Here is a 17,320-nt window from a genome sequence, read left to right as displayed (position 1 = left end):
ATGTTATATATAGTTGTTGCCACATGAAAATTGGCCAACATGTTATCATGAAGAGTTGTGTCACTGTTATTGAGACGACATGTATATTCGAACAATTGTGTAGGCTGACATGTGATCACCTTATGGAAGCCGACTTGATTGAGATTCTTTCAACAACAAGGAGATTTCGATTGATGGAGGAGGCTTCACAAATTGACTTTGACAATACCTTAAAGCTTTTAATGGAGGCTTGACGTATACATTTGACCCAAGCATGAAACCCATGCTTTAATAAGTTAATAATAAAAATTATTTTCTTTATTCTTTTGACAAGTACATTACAAGATGACTCAAACACATTAAATGAAGACCGAACCTAGTTACATTTTCCAACACTCCCTCTTAACTAGGGAGGTATTCATATTTACATATAATCAAAGAGGTACATGGAAGATCTCAAAACACATCATCTATGAAGAAGTTTAGGCACCAGAATGCCATGGACTAGATTCCTGACCAGGGCAATCCATCCATTGGTCTCTCAATAATTTAGGCACCACAATGCCACGGACTAGATTCCTGACCAAGGCAATCTATCCGGGTGGGACTGAGATGGACTCAAGCTTTCAACCTCTCTAGGTACCATTAGGCTTACTTGCTAACCATCAACCTAGAGATCTAGGTGTGTGTCAGAGCTCAATGACCAACTCCACCCTTCCAACTTCGGGACCTAGACATTAACACAAAGTGCTGGCCAGATGTCCTCTTAGGCAATGCTTCACTCACAAAACCTCAACACCCCTTGATCCCGCAGATCAAAGAACAACAAATCTCTCCCGTTCAAAATGATCAGTAACCAGCATGCTATCAAAACCTTCGAGAGATTTACCTGTAAAAACACAACCCTAACCAATAATATACTTTCACATGTAGATAATCAAATACAAACCTCCGGGGTCTTCCAGACAACTTGATGTTGATTCTCAACTTTTCATAGTAGGGCTATCAACCGAACCTTTGACAGAAGATTCCTCAATCATACACTTTTCCTTTCCTAGCAACATATTCTTCAATCGGATCTGACTTTCCTTCTTTCAGCAACACCTCAAAATTCATTCTCCAATTTCCTTCTCTCACTCATTGTCTTCACTAAAACTTATGATTGTTAGTCCTGGTCTAGTGCATGACACATGAAGTAGAGAATCATATCTGTCACTCCCTCTTAAACATAAAGGATCTAATTATTCTTGTAGAAGGAATATTCTCAACCATCCTCTTATCCTGGGGAGATTCCTTTCATTCAAGCTCCCTCTTAACCTAGGGAGATTTCATCCATACTCCCTCTTAACTTAGGGAGTTCTACTTCTTCTTTACGACATCAGAGAATCTTTCATGGCCTCTGTCCTTCTTATTAGAGTCATTCATATATCATGCTTATGCCATTGATCATCTTCACCAACTTGAAGATGATGTACCTGCACAACTTAGATAACAAGTACAACCAAAATTATAGAAGCATGAAGTTAGCCATATCAAAATCTTATAACAATGGAAGCATTTAGACATTACAAACATGATCAACAAGAGATTATATTTCAATACTTCAACTTCTTGCCTAGGTTTAGTTACAAACCTTAACTCACATTCATAGCTCATCAATCAAACTCATTATGTCTAGGGTTTCAATATTCTTTCAATGACAATTTCCTTCATATAGCAAACCCTAGAAACAAATCAAATCAATGAATCTAACGACTTTTAGGATTCATATGTTAGACTTCTAGATTTCACATATGAGCTTCAACAACCAAAACCTATCACAACTTAATCGACATCATGACTAGCATCTACTAGAGTTTAATGTAAACCCTAGATTTCCATTTACAAATTCTCAGCAATCACCATATAAATTCATCAATCCCAGACGGTTATACATACTAGAGAATTTAACTACTAAACCCTAGATAAACAACATCATCCTAGACCATCAAACTTTAACTAAGGCTTGTTTCCAAACCCTAGTACTCATGACCATTAACACTTAGGTCAACACATATATCTAGGAATTCATCAACATAGCATAAACACATCATATGTCTGGCAATATTAATATGTTAGACATATACCGACCTAGAACAGGCTAGGGTTTCAACGAAAAGGACACATACCGAGGGTTTCATTCTTAGGACTCTAAATACATAACAAGGGTTTTGCTCATAGGCCAAACCAAATCCTAAGGATCTAGTGTTTCAATTCATAACATAGCAAACCCTACTTTTCCAGAACTTCAAAGGTTCGAGATTTTAGACAACATTATTTCAACCCTAACAAGTTAGGGTTCTCATGATCATACCAAAACCCTAACCATAACATCATCAATATATCAATCATAATAGCGATTTCTTTATACTTTATCAATAACCCTAAGTAGATTAGGGTTTCATTCATTTTCAACATACCCTTAGGTTAGGGTTTTCCAGAGAACTAGTCTAGGGTTCTATAGAGTCAATCAAGAATACAAGGGGGATAGATTTATCAAATGATGAATCACCCAAAGCAAGAATCATTATGATTCAATATAGCTGGACATAATGATGTTAGTAATATATTATCAAATGAATAAACATTTATTATAAGGAAATCAATGTTTTGTAGTTTAAGACATACCTTTTTTCCTTGACAAACCTAGTAGGGACTCCTTGAAGTGCCATGATATTTTGTACTTGTAACGAATACGTCTAGACAAAACATGAGATACCTAGAATATGATGTTAGCTCTCAATCTATATTTTCTAACAATGGAGGATGGAATCCTTTATATAAAAATCAAATTTATCTTTCCGTCCAATTAATACTAAGATTTTACTTGACATCCTAGATTGCTTTATAAATCCTAGAAGGTTTAAGGTTCTTGTATGTTCGTACCTCGAGTTTACATACCTTGAACTTCTTTAATTGAGAGATCAATGTTTTATAGGACTTGATGCTCTTCCTGAAAACTGTAAACACATTGTTAGATGACTAAAGCACAACAATCACAATACTTACTTATGTTAGAAGTTGTCCTCAATCTGTTGAATGTTGTAGAGAAGGCTTGCAAGAAAATCGCTGATCACTCTGAATTTAATCTGAACTCGATCACTGTGATATACTGAAACTATGTCACTTGATTCCATCGAAAACCTTTTGAGCAATATATATCTCTTCTAGATTGTGAATTCATCGATCCTTATTCTCTGAAGGTTGATCCAAATTTCTTCATTGTGATACTACTTCACTGTAATATTACCAGATCTCCTTACTGTAATATATCACCGAGAGTCTCATTGTAGTGCGAGTTCTGTGGTCCCTGAAAACATATCGAGATTATTATCATTGCACTGAGATCTTGTCATTGTACTAAGACCCCATCAATATATATAGAGAAGTAATATTTTCATCACACTGTGCCTTCATGGAAATGAAATGCTTAGAATCCATTCTTGAAAGGACCGAACTGTCTCACTGTAGTAGTATCAAAACTTCCTCTTTGTGGCAACATTGAAATATCATTGTGTTGTCACCTTGAGGGATCTTGATTTAATTTTCATGATCTTTAAGGCACATGCAAGCAAAACTTCTTACTGAGAGAGCTTCAAAGATGTAAAACTGCCTTTGACCTTAACCATAGCTCTGATACCATGTTGGGAACTCCAAGGAGTTGGCAATTAAACGATTTCCCTTGTTAATGACATTATCGTGTGATGTTTGTGTTATTATTATTATTTCTTTCGATTTATCTTTTCTTACCATCAAGACTAATTCCAAGCAACAAATAAAAGAGTACACAAGATGTAGGCACGCTGCGAGGGCAAAACCCCACTCTAGGGGAAAACCCAGTCAAAATTCTTCTTTTAGTAGATTCAAGATGAGATGACCAATACCTTTACAACTTAGTGTTGATTTTTGGTAGCATCTGATGTGCTCTATGTCTTGAATTTTGCAGGGAGGCTTAGGCACATGTATTCCAAAGAACCCAAAAACCGTTTTTGGAAATTCCACCTAGAAACAGTTTTATTAAAATAATTAATTATTTTTAAAGGGACCCTAAGTCTAAACTTAGGAAAATAAAATAATTAAAGGGTATTAATATAAACTGTGGGTGTAGCTTCTAGAAGAAGACGAGGATCAAACAATGATGATCTTAGCCATTGATTAGCTTCTAATCTGGGCCGTTGAATGTCAACGAGGAGATTATTTAAGAAGGCTTGAGGGTCACTTGGAAAGACACAAAGAGTTCAGAAGTTCGATTTTCTGAAGCAGAGCAGCTGTCGGGAGAATATCGATAGTGAGCTTTTGTAGTGAGGGGCAGTCGAAGGGAAATCTTTCTCAGCCGGAGGAGGCTCAGCAGAGAAGGCAGAGGGAGATCCAGCCGTGGCAGCACTGAGCTAGAGGGGCTGACGTAGAGCTACACAGAGGCAGCGCGAAAGCCAAGAGGGAGTCTGAAATTTGTAGAGGGAATTCGAGTTTCAAAAGTTGGGAGCTGGGGTGTGCGATCGAGAGGCAAAAATCAAATCACCTAGGCAACAAATCGACCAACCAGAGGATTGATGCTGTCCCCAATGAGCTTGACATTGTGCTGACGCAGACACTGCACAGAGGCAACCAGAAAAGCTGGGGGCAATCTTTTTGGGGCTGGATTAGCCAGGATTCCCAATGATAGTGTGAGGTAATCTCACAAATCTCTCTGTCAGGATTATTCTCTGTAACTGGATTGCCGAGAAGGCTTCCAGAGATGTATTCAGATTTTACTACTGCATAATAATAAAACCCTCAGAGCCGCTGCACCGGTTTTCCTGCATTGGGTTTTTCCGGGGACATTTGTCCAAAAAACACTGTGTCACTTGTGCATCTTTCTCTATTTGTTCTGTTCTTGTTTTGGGAAAATTAATTAATTAAGTGAAGGCTGCAGTAGGTGATTCGGGTGGGATTCTCAAATTTTCAAAATTAGACTCGAGACTCCCTCCATCCATCAAGTCAACCTTGTCATTCTTCAGTTCAATAACTCCTGTAGCAGTCATTCTTCTTCACACTTAGATCCTTGCAATGACACCGATATTATATCATTGTAATAGTACGAGCATCGAAACTGTGATATCACCGAAACATTGGAGAACCAAGATTTAATCACTGTGATAATATTAAGACATTCACTATGGTAGCAATGTGATAGCACCGAAACTGTGAGAAAAAAATAACATCGTGTCACTGTGATATATCACCGAACTTGTTGAAGCACCGAACTGTGGTAATCGTGAACTGTGAGAACACCGAACTGTGGTGACACCGAATTGTAGTTATCATAGCATTGAACTGTAATCCTTGTATCCTATTCGAGCTCTTGCAATGACATCGAAACCTTGTCTCTGAAATGTCTTGTCCAAATTTCTGTGATCACCAAAAAACTTCTTAGAAATATGCGAGCTCTGAACTGTGTTTTATGCAAAGTACTTAGGCTGATATATATAGTTGTTGCCACATGAAAATAGGTTGACATGTTATCATGAAGAGTTGTGTCACTGTTATTGAGACGACATATATATTTGAACAATTGTGTAGGCCAACATGTGATCACCTTATGGAAGCCAACTTGATGGAGATTCTTTCAATAGTAAGGAGACTTCGATGGATGGAGGAGTCTTCACAAATTGGCTTTGACAATAACTTAAAGCCTTCAATGGAGGCTTGACCTATACATTTGACCCAAGCATGAAACCCATGCTTTAATAAGTCAATAATAAAAATTCTTTTCTTTATTCTTTTACCAAGTACATTACAAGATGACTCAAATACATTAAATGAAGATTGAACCTAGTTACATTTTCCAACATCCCTTAGCTGCCAATTTTCAACAATGTATCCAACTCAACTAGTGCACCCACCTTATCGATAATAATTAATTCTTTTGCCATAAATAATCTCCCCTTTAAGTACTCCTTGCATGGATAAGATATAAACTTTCCAAACATACCTTGAGTGAAAGATATGTATTTTTAAAATTATTTTCGTCTTTATCCACACCAAGGCGCATGCCAATATCCTCATGCTTGTGAAATTATAAATACGAATATTATGTTTTTCTACTAATTCAACACATGGCACCATCTCTCCCATTAATCATCATCCTGTACGCACCACCTCACTACCTAAAAATAAGCGTACTAAAAACAATAGTGAACTCTCCTAGAAATAAATCTTCCAAATCTAAAGTTGAGCCTTCGAAAAAATTAGGAACTTTAGAATGCCAAAATAAATAGCATGTTAAAAATAGATGCTCCTAAAATAACACTACTTCATATGTCACTGCAAATAGGTTCATCAAACTCATCTATCTTTAAAGAACTTTGATTTGTGCTCTATTTTTCCATGTAAGCCCTATAGCCCTAGTTGCTAAAAATACTAGTCTCACAAAACACCTTGCATGTCATTAGAAATAGTCTCATTAGACTCACATGGAGGCAAAGAGTCCAAATATATCATTAAATCCAATGCGTGAACATTGAAAAAGTAAATTGCTAAAAATAATAGTGTAACAAAATTGCATGCATGTCACATGCAATATACCAACAACTGCTACATATGCACATGAACATTGAATGTGGCATGAATCACCTTTGAATCTCAAACTGTGAAACTGGATATGGTCACCATGTTCAAATTGATCTTTGAAACAAATTGTTTGAAATTGCTATACCAACAAGCTTCTGAAGGATATCTGTTAATGGATAAGCTTGATGAAAAATGTGTGCTAACATGAGAATTGCATGTGTTGATTCTAAGTGTTAACGCAATCTAAGCCAAGACTCCAAACCATGCAACAAGCTCCATGCAATTGTGTAGGCTGAGTCATCCTCAAGTTTGCTAAGACTTCACAAGTATTTTCTCAACTTTCTAAGGCTATCGATGTTTGCTGAGCCTTGATTTTGACGGCAAGTTGTTGAATGCTCACTATTGTCTCAATTTTTGGTTGAGATAAGATAAGATAATTTTATTAATGTCCAATGGATGACCACAAAAGTAGTTAAATGAGTCTGAAAGATACATCTAGTACGAGTACAATGTGGGAGTGCAAACACAACTCCTAGAAAATGCCAAAGCTAAATCTAGATAAAATGAAGTAAAGAAGGATACAACAATAGGATAGCTTCATAAACATGTATATAACTGGATCAAAGGCCCCCGGTGATGTAGAAGACTAAGTGAAGAAGTTCGGGGTTGGAGGTTGATGATGTCAAGAATGCTCGAGCCTGATAGTCGACGGCAAGGGGGACAACAATGGTGCTAACTCACTATCGGAGTCTTCTGGATCAATGAAGTGTTTGGTTGCACGATCCAAGTGGGGGGGTGTAGGAGCAAGGGATACTCCTAGCATTTGAAGTTGAAGGAAATAAGCTTTGGATAAGTCTTTGGTTGCTCCGCTGGGGTTATGGAGGAGTGCGTTGGGGGGGGGCACCCTACTTGAGAACCTTATAGAACTAAGCCATTTGACACTCTGGGTGTGAGTGAACTGATGTGTAGTTCGTCACCTCTGCATTGGTCTCGAGGATACTGGTTGGCCTCCCAAAAGGGGGGGGGCCTTGCGGGAGACTCGAGCTCTCACTGTTCTACTATGTGAAATACTTTGGAACTTAGCTCGTCGCTTGTTGCTTCGATCATCCAAATGAACCTGAAAGCATGATGTTCGTCTAAATCATCCTCAAGTGAGGCAGGGTACGGAGGATCTGATATTTGTGTCTGAATATCTCCCTAATGAAGAGGGATAGGCATCTATGGGTAGTAAACTAGAAGAAGGTAGAGAGGGATCCTCATAAATCTCTATAGAGGTAGTGGTAGCACCATTTGATCTTATAGTATAGGGGGCACCTAAAAATGAGGCGTTGCTCTGTTTTTGGTTCTTGAAGGTGACACATCTGGTAAATCCTATTAGATCTTGGTATATGGTGGTCAGTCTCCACTCAAAATTAATGAGAACCAACCCCAAGCTAGCATAAAGGGATCTTGGATGAGTGTGTCTAATGTCTGTGACTTTGGGTGTGTATGGGGCACAAACAATGTTGAGAGCTGAATTAACTTGCTAACTCTTGTAATTTTGGTTTAAAGCAGGTTAAGATGAGGGTTGGAAATATCTATGCATTTTGACCAAATAATCAAGAAGATTTCAAGGGACCTGTTATTTGTGAACATGGTTGGATACGAAGTTATTAGAGCTGGAATAGGGATCAAAATAGATTGAGGTTCAACTAGTACAAAACTAGAATCAAACTATAACTGTCTTGAGGGTGAATGTAGGAAAATGGCACTGCGTGAATAATGATACATGTCCAAATTAAAATACATAGTCATTGAGGCTTTAAATGGCCTCTAGAGTCCAAAAAACACCATGCTACAAAAAATAACTACATATCATCAAAACCATTGCCTATATTGGGATCCTGATCCTTAGTAGCATCCTTTGTCTCCTTCTCTAGCCTTTGCCTCTACCTTGATCCTCCAAAAACATTAGTCAACTTGCTCCATCTGAGCATTAAAATAAGGTAGAAAATATTAACATGAATAATTAGTGATTATGGCTTGAATGAAGGTTATGTTTATACTAAATTCATGACGGAGCAGTTCAACAATAAACAACACCAACATTGGGGTGCATGGAGGGCTTGGTGCTCTTGATTAAATGCCAATCCCATACCCTTATACATGATTGATTCCAATGGAAATGTAGCAATCTTGTCAATCTTCAAATCTTGAAAACTAGTCTGTTGAATTTTGAATGGGATATGGAATTCTACTTTCTCCATATGAAGTCCAATTGTAATGTCCCTTTCTGAATGATAATTTCTGGAGAGCGACTTAGTAGCCTATTTGATTCTTGTAGGCTATAGTTGAAAAAGGGGGATCAATCAATTTAATTGTTTAAATGTCATTTGTGTGAAAAAACATGTAAAAGTGACATTGAATAATTAACTTAAAAAAGTGTTATTAAGTGACTATGGGAGGAAAAACGAGGAAAACTTTATAAAGTCACTTTATATTATTTAATTGAGCAAGAAAAGGTAAAAAGGTGAAAGAAAGTGTCAAAGCGAAAAAGGGTTATAAAATGGAGACCCATGGTATAGACCAATGGTATTCTCAGGATAAAAGAGAGATTGGAGCTCACTCTTTGGGCAATTTTGATTATTTTCTCAAGTTGATTTCGAGAGCTCTTGCAGCTTGTGTGTGTGGGGGTAAAACCCCTAAGAGAATTAGTTTTGGTGATGAAACAAATTTACCCTAGGTGATCATACAGAGGAATTACTTAGATTCTTCACAAGAATTCATTGCCGAAGAATAAGATTAATTTTTTTGGCCAAAACGAGGGTTCAACCAGAATTGGTGTGGATTTTGTGTGGATAGATTTTGCTATCAGCTGTTCGTGGTGTTGATTTGTGGTAGCATCGGATCATGGATGTGCTCTAGCCATGAAAATTGGTGAAGAGGCTAAAGTACATGAGATCTCCAAGACCTAGAAATGGTTTGGGGAAATTCTGCACGGTGAAGGAGATATTAAAATAATTAATATTTTTAATGGGTTCCTAAGTCTAAACTTAGGAAAATAAAAATATTAATGGGTATTAATATAAAACTGGGTTAGAAGGTTGTAAATGACATGGATCAAGCCAAATCTAATCTTAGCCGTTGATTAGAGATGTAATCTAGGCCGTTGAAGACTTAATAGAAAAAGTATAAGAGGAGGCTTGAGGGTTAGTTGGAGATACACTAGAGTGATCAGTCAGTCTGATTTTCTAGAGCAGGGTTTGCTAAGAGAAATCGAACCAGTGATCAGTATTGCAGTGAGGGGCAGTGAGTGCAAGGCAGAGATCGTGTCGGAAGACCAGTGCAGAGGTAGACACAAAGTCAGAAGGAGCCACGCAGAGGCCAGCAGTGACTACGTAGAGGGCCTACGTGAGTGATGCAGAGGCTGCAGCGCTGATGCAGAGGCACAGAGAGGCTGCACAAAGCCTCAGAGGGCTGACGCAGTGCCTCAAAGAGGTGTTGGAGAGAGTTTCGTGGAGCAGACTTTGAATATCTGCTTCCAAAGAGAGGTATTACTGCCAGCTTTTTTATCTCTGTCGGGTGAGCCAGTTTGGCACCCAGTGTACTCAAGAAAAGCTGCTTAATAATAAAACCCTCAGAATTGCTGCACCGGTTTCCAAGTTGGGTTTTTCTGGGGACGATTGTACAAAAATAACGTTGTCCCTTGTGTGTTTGTCTATTTCTTTCAGCTGTTGATTTGTAGATTGTTGAGACTGTATTGTGTTTATTTCAGTATTTATATGGTTAAACCGTTAAACAACTTGTTAGTAATTAAATAAGTAGGCGAAATAAAACACGTGGAAGCCAAGGGAGGCTGAATTCATCAGTATATCAGCAAAATATGAGGGTTTTGTGTGGGCCATTTCAGCCTGATTTTACTGTGCAAGATCAGCACATTTCATTCAGCCAATCAAACCAATATATTTGCCGAGTCATGGCATTTCAAAGGGAGGTCGAATCAGCTTATCAAATTGTCCCAACAAAGTGATTTACATCAGTTTGTCAAAAGAATTTCAGAGCTTCCATCTTCTTCTTATTCCCTAGCAAAATCGTGTGGGCCACTCTCAGGTTCCCAGAAACTGAATTTTTTGTTGTATCTATGAGGGGCTGCCTGGCATATTAATGAATCATATTTAGTTGGCTGAGTTGTTGCTGTAAAAGTTTTATTTGTGGCTGTGTTATTAATGTTATTTTGCTTGTGGTATAATTGGTGTAAAGGTTTCATCATCATGCAGAGTGTTTGATGAAATGTTTTTGAAATACGTCATATTGGTTTGCATGCAAAATGTTTGAAAGATAAAAATTAAAAGTTTTTCAAACTTGGTGGATAATTTAGTAGGGGATATTACACCAATAAGGTTGGAACCACTCGCAGACAATCTGAAACAACTAACAGTAATGTTGAAAATTTAAATAAAAGGATAGAAAAGGAAAGATAAACGAGAATGTCAACTTTACTAAGAATTTAATATTACCAATAATTATCGAGGAGTTATTTTTTTAATTTTCGTTTCATTCTTTTAATTTATTATTTTTTTGTCTTCTACCCTGGAATTGTTGTTGGTCCTACAGACTGATTCACAGTGGGAATTGGTCTAGACTCTAAACTGGTCAATTCGGTGATGAGCTGTCTTGTTGGTCTGGTTTAGAGATTGATTTGGGGGCTTAGGGGTATTGACTGGTCTGGACTTCCAGCTCTGGCTCGACCAGCTGGCTCCAGTTTGGACCGCCAGTTCTGACTCAAACAACCCAGCTATGGCTTGGACCACCAGTTCTAGCTCAGACCACCTGTCTCCAGCTTGGACTGGATGGTCCTGATAACTATGGTTGGACATATTGTCAAAAATCACATTAACTTTAACAATAGTAGCTATTAGGTTATTTAAAGTGCGTCGCTGCCCTTCCAAAGGGAAAATAGGATTCAACAAAAGGTAAAGCCATGAATGCGACAAATTATCCATTAACATGCATTGGCAAACGTTAATTACATTCTTTGTTGTTCAGGAAACGAATTTGTGAACTTAGGGACTTCAACAATAATCAACAACTAGATAATGCAAGCAATGAAAATTCTATATATTTAAAAGCTACACATAATAAATGTACGATGCTGTTATCTTCTTAGTCTTATGACATGCTGGAATTATGCACATTCTAGATATTTAAAAGCTACACGTAATCAATGTGCAATGTAGTTATCTCTTAGTGTTGACATGCTGGTTCATGAGAAATGGTTAGCCAAAGCAATGGTTTCCTTCTGATAACCTTCAAATATTTGAGTTATTTTAAGGATAATGGTGAAAGTCTGGGGACTATGATTGTTGATGGTTGCACATTTAAATAGCTAGAAACTTTAAATCTGATGTTATGAGAGACAGACAGCTCAGTGTTTCATGCAGCTTGCACTTACATCAGTGGTAGTTCCTAGCTATTTCATTTACATTGCAGCTTGTGCAAAGTTCCATACTATTTATCTATTTTATTTTATTTTTTTGTATATTTTTTATTTCAACCAAATGTATCAATACTTACCAGTTATTTTATTTTGTGTTTGTCTTGAATGTGCAAAATGTTGTAGTTTCTTGGTATGTTCGACGACATCAACTCTGATATACGTTCTGCAGCAAGGAAACTTCTTGGTCGAATAAAGCTACCCAACATATCTATGTTTAAAATGACAATTGAAGCCCTTATGACTAATCTGGACAAGCATCCCCAGGTTTTTTACCATCTATTCTTGTCCCTTTCTCCCTGATGCATCTTTTTCTGTGATGGTTTTACAAACGTTTGCTTTCAAATAACATACTAGACTTTGGAGTAACATTTGAAGGTTTCAGTGAAAACTAGTGAATGGAAATGCTACCAGTGTTTATTTACATTCAAAGTTAGATAGATATAATGAAATATACTTAAGATTCTTTATGGTTATAGCATCATTGGCAATGGTACTTGAAGAGCTGAATCTATCGATTTGCCATGGCACATGAGAATCTGGTTTGGATCTTAGAGTCTCTGACACAAACTGTTAAATTATGGTATGTTCTATGCTTAGAGCAGTTTACTTCTTTTCTTCTTATTAGCCACAAATTAGCAATCACATATACATTAAGTAAAGTGCAGATAGAACATTAAACGATCAACAAAAAACAAGCCAAGACGAGACACAAGATGTGGTGGCTAGCCAGGGACAAACCCTAATGCGGGGAAACTCTTTGATCAAATCTTCTTTTATCTTCAATATTTCAGCGGAGAGAAATAGTACAAAATCAGAATTCTGTAATTTTATATCAATAGCAGCAAACCCTAGATCAGCAAAGTCAAACTTGGTCAAATGAGTTGAAATTGACCTCCAATATGCTTGGTCAATTTCTGGTCAACTAGCCCTCGAACAGCCTGAAGAAACAACCCTTGAACGGCCCCAAAAACACAGTCAATCTGCTGTTGACTGAAGTCACCCTGCTACCCAAAACTAGGGCAGTCAACGCTGGTTAAACCTGTGGATGGATTGCCTCGATCTTTGTGCCAAAATCTGTCGCCTGCCTAGGAGAGGCAGCCACACCAAAACCGCACCCTTGATGAGTCAACGCTTGGTCAACATAGGTCAAAGATGCCTTCAGCTGTCTCAGTCAAACTCGGTCAACATAGTGAACAATTTCTGCGTCCTCTTTCTTGTGTCCTCTTTTAGCCTGCGTCTTCTTGCTTCGCACGTGTGAGAGATCCTCTTCCTTGTGTATACCCAATCATACAAGGAGAGAGAGAAGAATGAGAGATGATGAGATGATTTGAAATGAATCAATGTCACTTGTATTTATATGATTTGTGCCACACATTTAGTTGCTAGGCGACCTTGACAATTTGTCAAGTAATTACAAATAAATTCATATCTTCATAAATACTTGTCGGAATCGGATGATCTTTAGATCAATCCTACACCTCTTGACAAGAGGAATCTAGGAAAAATATCAGGTGCCATAAATGAGGTGACCCACATGGAGTTTGGCCCTAGTTGCCAATTTTAACACTCCCTCTCAACTAAGGAGAACTTCATCTGCAATCCGTTTGACCGTCGCTACTATCCCAACCATCAAATGCACTGCCCTGCACTGCTTGGCCCTGCTTTGCTCTGCTCTGCTCTCCTCAAACTATGAAGAAGAAGAAATGATCGAGGATGTATCATACCATCCTCCACTGACCCGAAGTCAGTCTCAGAGTGTGTCATACCACTCTCACTGATCTTAGATCAGTATCATTGATCCCAGATCAATGGAGGTCATCCTAGCATAGGGAGTACGGTAGATACAACGATGCATCCATCGATAGTACTACTAATGGTCCCTAACCCCATTTCCCTACTCATTGATCAAATGAGAGGTACTTCCCATGAGTCCCAGACTGCATGGGTAGGATGCCTCGACAGGAGAACTAATCATCCTGTCCACAAGAGAACGAATCATCCTGTCCAACAGTCGCCACAGAGAACTAATCATCTTGTCCACAGGAGAATGAATCATCCTGTCCAATAGTCGGCACGGAGAACTAATCATCCTGGCCCACAAGAGAACTAATCATCCCGTCCTACAGTTGCCACGGGGTGTCACAAGGGAAGGTTGAACCTTTCACCCTGTACATAGTGCACGACCAGGGGATGGTGAGTCGCCCTGTGGTTGCATGTCGCTCCAAGAAGTACCCCACGCCCCCCTTGGAGCTCCCAAAGCTCAATACATCACACTCGACCCTCATAAGAGGGTCTCTGAACGACACCAAGTCGTTCTTGGAAAGTAAAAAATTTGATCTTTCCCAGGGGCTTCGTCAAAATGTCGGCGACTTGGTCATCTGTACCAATATGCTGGAGCCTTATTTCTCCCCGCTGCACCATATCCCGAATATAGTGGTACCTGATATCGATATGCTTGGAGCGATCATGAAATACGAGATTCTCCGATAAACGAATTCAACTCTGGTTGTCACACAGGATCACGGTGGTATCCAATGTAAATCCAAACAACTCACTGAAGAGATTTCGCAACCAGATTGCCTCACAAGAGGCCATAATAGCAACAATATACTCTGCCTCGGCGGTGCTCAAAGCCACTGACGTCTGCTTCCTGCTCATCCAAGATATCGAGGCAGATCCCAAAGAGAAACAGTACCTGGAAGTGCTCTTTCGATCCACCACACTGCCTGCCCAATCAACATCGGTATATCCATGTAGTCTCACATCTCCAGCAGTGTATCTCAACCCATGAGTGATTGTGCCACGAAGATATCTCAATAGATTCTTGGCACCAATCCAATGTGAGTGGTGAGACTCAACCATATGTTGACTCAACGTGTTGTTGCAAAACATATATCCGGCCGAGAGTTCACCAAGAACATCAATGCTTTGCTGAGCTAAGTCACATGACACGAGGACACGAGACACGGAGGACACGTAAATACGAGGTATTCAATACGAAACGCAGCGACCTGGAAACAGGACACGGGGGACACGTTTTATATATATTTAATAAAAATATATATATATATATATATATATATATATATATATACCGAAATATAGTTTTTTATCCATATTAAATTGCAGGTTGCAGCTTATCTAATCAAATTAAAATATAATTACTTCTCAAAGTTCATAGTTCACTTTAAAAAAATAAATAGAATCAAAATTTACAACTTACAAGCACATAAGAAACTAAGTAGTAAGTACTTACTACTAATTATAAATTTAGAACTTAGATATTAAAACCATAAAATGCAGATTTTCCATTAAGTCATCAAAATCAAAATGTATCACTGTTCAGTGTTCAGTGTTTACAATGTACATAGATAGATCATAGACTATAGTAGATACTGACTCCTGAGAGAATGCCAATGGAAAATACAAAAGAGTAGATACTAGATACAAAAAATTGCTAATAGTTTTTAACTTTTGTTAATTATCAACAGAGAAATTTACAGAATGATTCTGCATTCTAGGGTCAGATATTCAACATTTAATACCTGCATCCATTGCTGTGAAGGGTCAGATATTCAACTTTGAATATGATCTTGAAGATTCACATATTTTCCATGCCGATATTAAAATCCCTGCTTGTCTGTTTTACAATTTTTATCATGTGTGAAATTTTTAGTTTCACTGATAGCCTGACATTGAATTATAATTACAATTATTCTGGGTCTTTTGCCCATTTACATTTATGTGCCCATATAGGGATCAATAACATAATTAATTACAGTTTCAATATCAGTGGGGTTAAGTTCTGGGGATGTTACACCTTTGCATTGCCAATAATGTCGAAGAGCTGAAAAGAACCTTTAATCTCTCTGGTATGATGAGATTGTTAAATTTGGTGATGCAATAAGACCTTCCAAGGAGCATCCCCTTCCACTGCAAATATCATCCATTTGCCTGTGAGGGCCATCCCTTGCATTTGGACTTTAGGAAGGTCCAAAGGCCCATGTGCACAAGGTAAGGTACAGATATTTCAAGCCACTGAAGTAAGCCCTGTAGGCTCTCCCTGTTTGCTTGAGAGTCTGAGACAATATTGCAGAGCACATGTTCTAAACTTCTATAAGCTGATTTGGAAAAAAAGATATATGATGAATAATACAAATGGCCTGCTGCTAAATTTCTGTCCATCACTATAATGCACCCAGCAAGAGACCGAACCAGATGTTTCTTTTCAAATTTGCCCATGATTCACCTCCAGTGATAACCTATAGCATGTTTAGATAAGAAATATTGCACATGTATGCCATGTTTCTTGCAAGTAATGGAATGCCAAAGCATGGGTTTGGTGGTTGTTATCATCTGATCATAGGTAGATTTAATGATTTTCAGCTTGAAGAATGCAGCTATGTGTAGGATTCTTGTTAGTAAAGGTGTACACAGTTGCCATTTATAATTCTATTCAAGGCATAATGAGGAACAGTGTGATTTGATTGCTGCAGCATGCTTCAAAGGATGATGCTGAGAGTCTATAATGAGTGTGTTCTGAGGCTGATAGAGTCATAGTGATGTTTTGTACGTTACTATGAACTATTTCATATTTTCATTCATGCCAAGAAGATTGCCTGATCATCTGTTTTTGTATTGAGATGGATTAATGTCTTGATCCTTAGTTATAACATGTTGAGATAAGAAAGAATGCACATGTATGCTATATTTTTCATGAGTTTTAAGTGATGCCAAATCATGGATTTGGTGATTGTTATCTTGTGTTTATAGGTATGATGTGTTTCTAGCTGGAAGAATGCAGTACGTATTCAAATAGTCGAAATACGTTAGGGCAACGTATTCCACCTACGAAATACGCGTATTCGGAATGTGGGACACGACAAGAAAACGTTGAATACGTATTCAAATTTTGATGACATGATGAAAATCGTATTGGACACGTATTAGGGCCGTTTTCGTGTCCAATACGAAAAATACGGGACACGGGGCCCTAGGGGACGTGTCCTGTGACTTAGCTGCTGAGTTGACGATACTCGGTAGTATTTCGTAAAACGGGTCCGGCAACACTACCACTTAACTTCTTGAAGTCAAGCTCCATCGGGGTAGTCGTGGGCTTGCAGTCCACCATACCGAATCTCTCCAATATCTTCACTACATATTTTCCTTGAGATAGGAAAATCTCCCCTCGCTTCTGCCAGACTTCTAGTCCTAGGAAATAGTGCATCAATCCTAGGTCCTTCATCTCAAATTTAGAATCCAACTCCCTCTTACATT

At 38.2% G+C, this 17,320-nt stretch overlaps 1 protein-coding gene across 2 annotated transcripts in view; it reads left to right on the top strand.

Moving 5' to 3' along the window:
- Positions 1 to 17,320, top strand: part of LOC149204987 (protein SIEL-like) — a 252,601-nt gene that overhangs the window by 112,774 nt on the left and 122,507 nt on the right. Inside the window, exons 5-6 of one of the 2 annotated variants that reach the window (XM_089393397.1) lie at positions 12,167 to 12,307; positions 16,540 to 16,612. In XM_089393397.1, the coding sequence (XP_089249523.1) occupies positions 12,167 to 12,307; positions 16,540 to 16,572 (174 nt within the window). In that variant the 3' untranslated portion in view covers positions 16,573 to 16,612. The remainder of the gene's footprint in view (positions 1 to 12,166; positions 12,308 to 16,539; positions 16,613 to 17,320) is intronic. The other variant, XM_089393396.1, reaches the window with a different exon arrangement.

The sequence above is a fragment of the Pinus tabuliformis genome, chromosome 1_2, assembly GCF_031772625.1.
Source record: "Pinus tabuliformis cultivar Carrire ecotype Pingquan chromosome 1_2, CPIR1, whole genome shotgun sequence".
NCBI lineage: Eukaryota > Viridiplantae > Streptophyta > Pinopsida > Pinales > Pinaceae > Pinus > Pinus tabuliformis.
The sequence above is the reverse complement of the archived record's forward strand: the minus strand, read 5'-3'. Positions and strand labels throughout refer to the sequence as shown.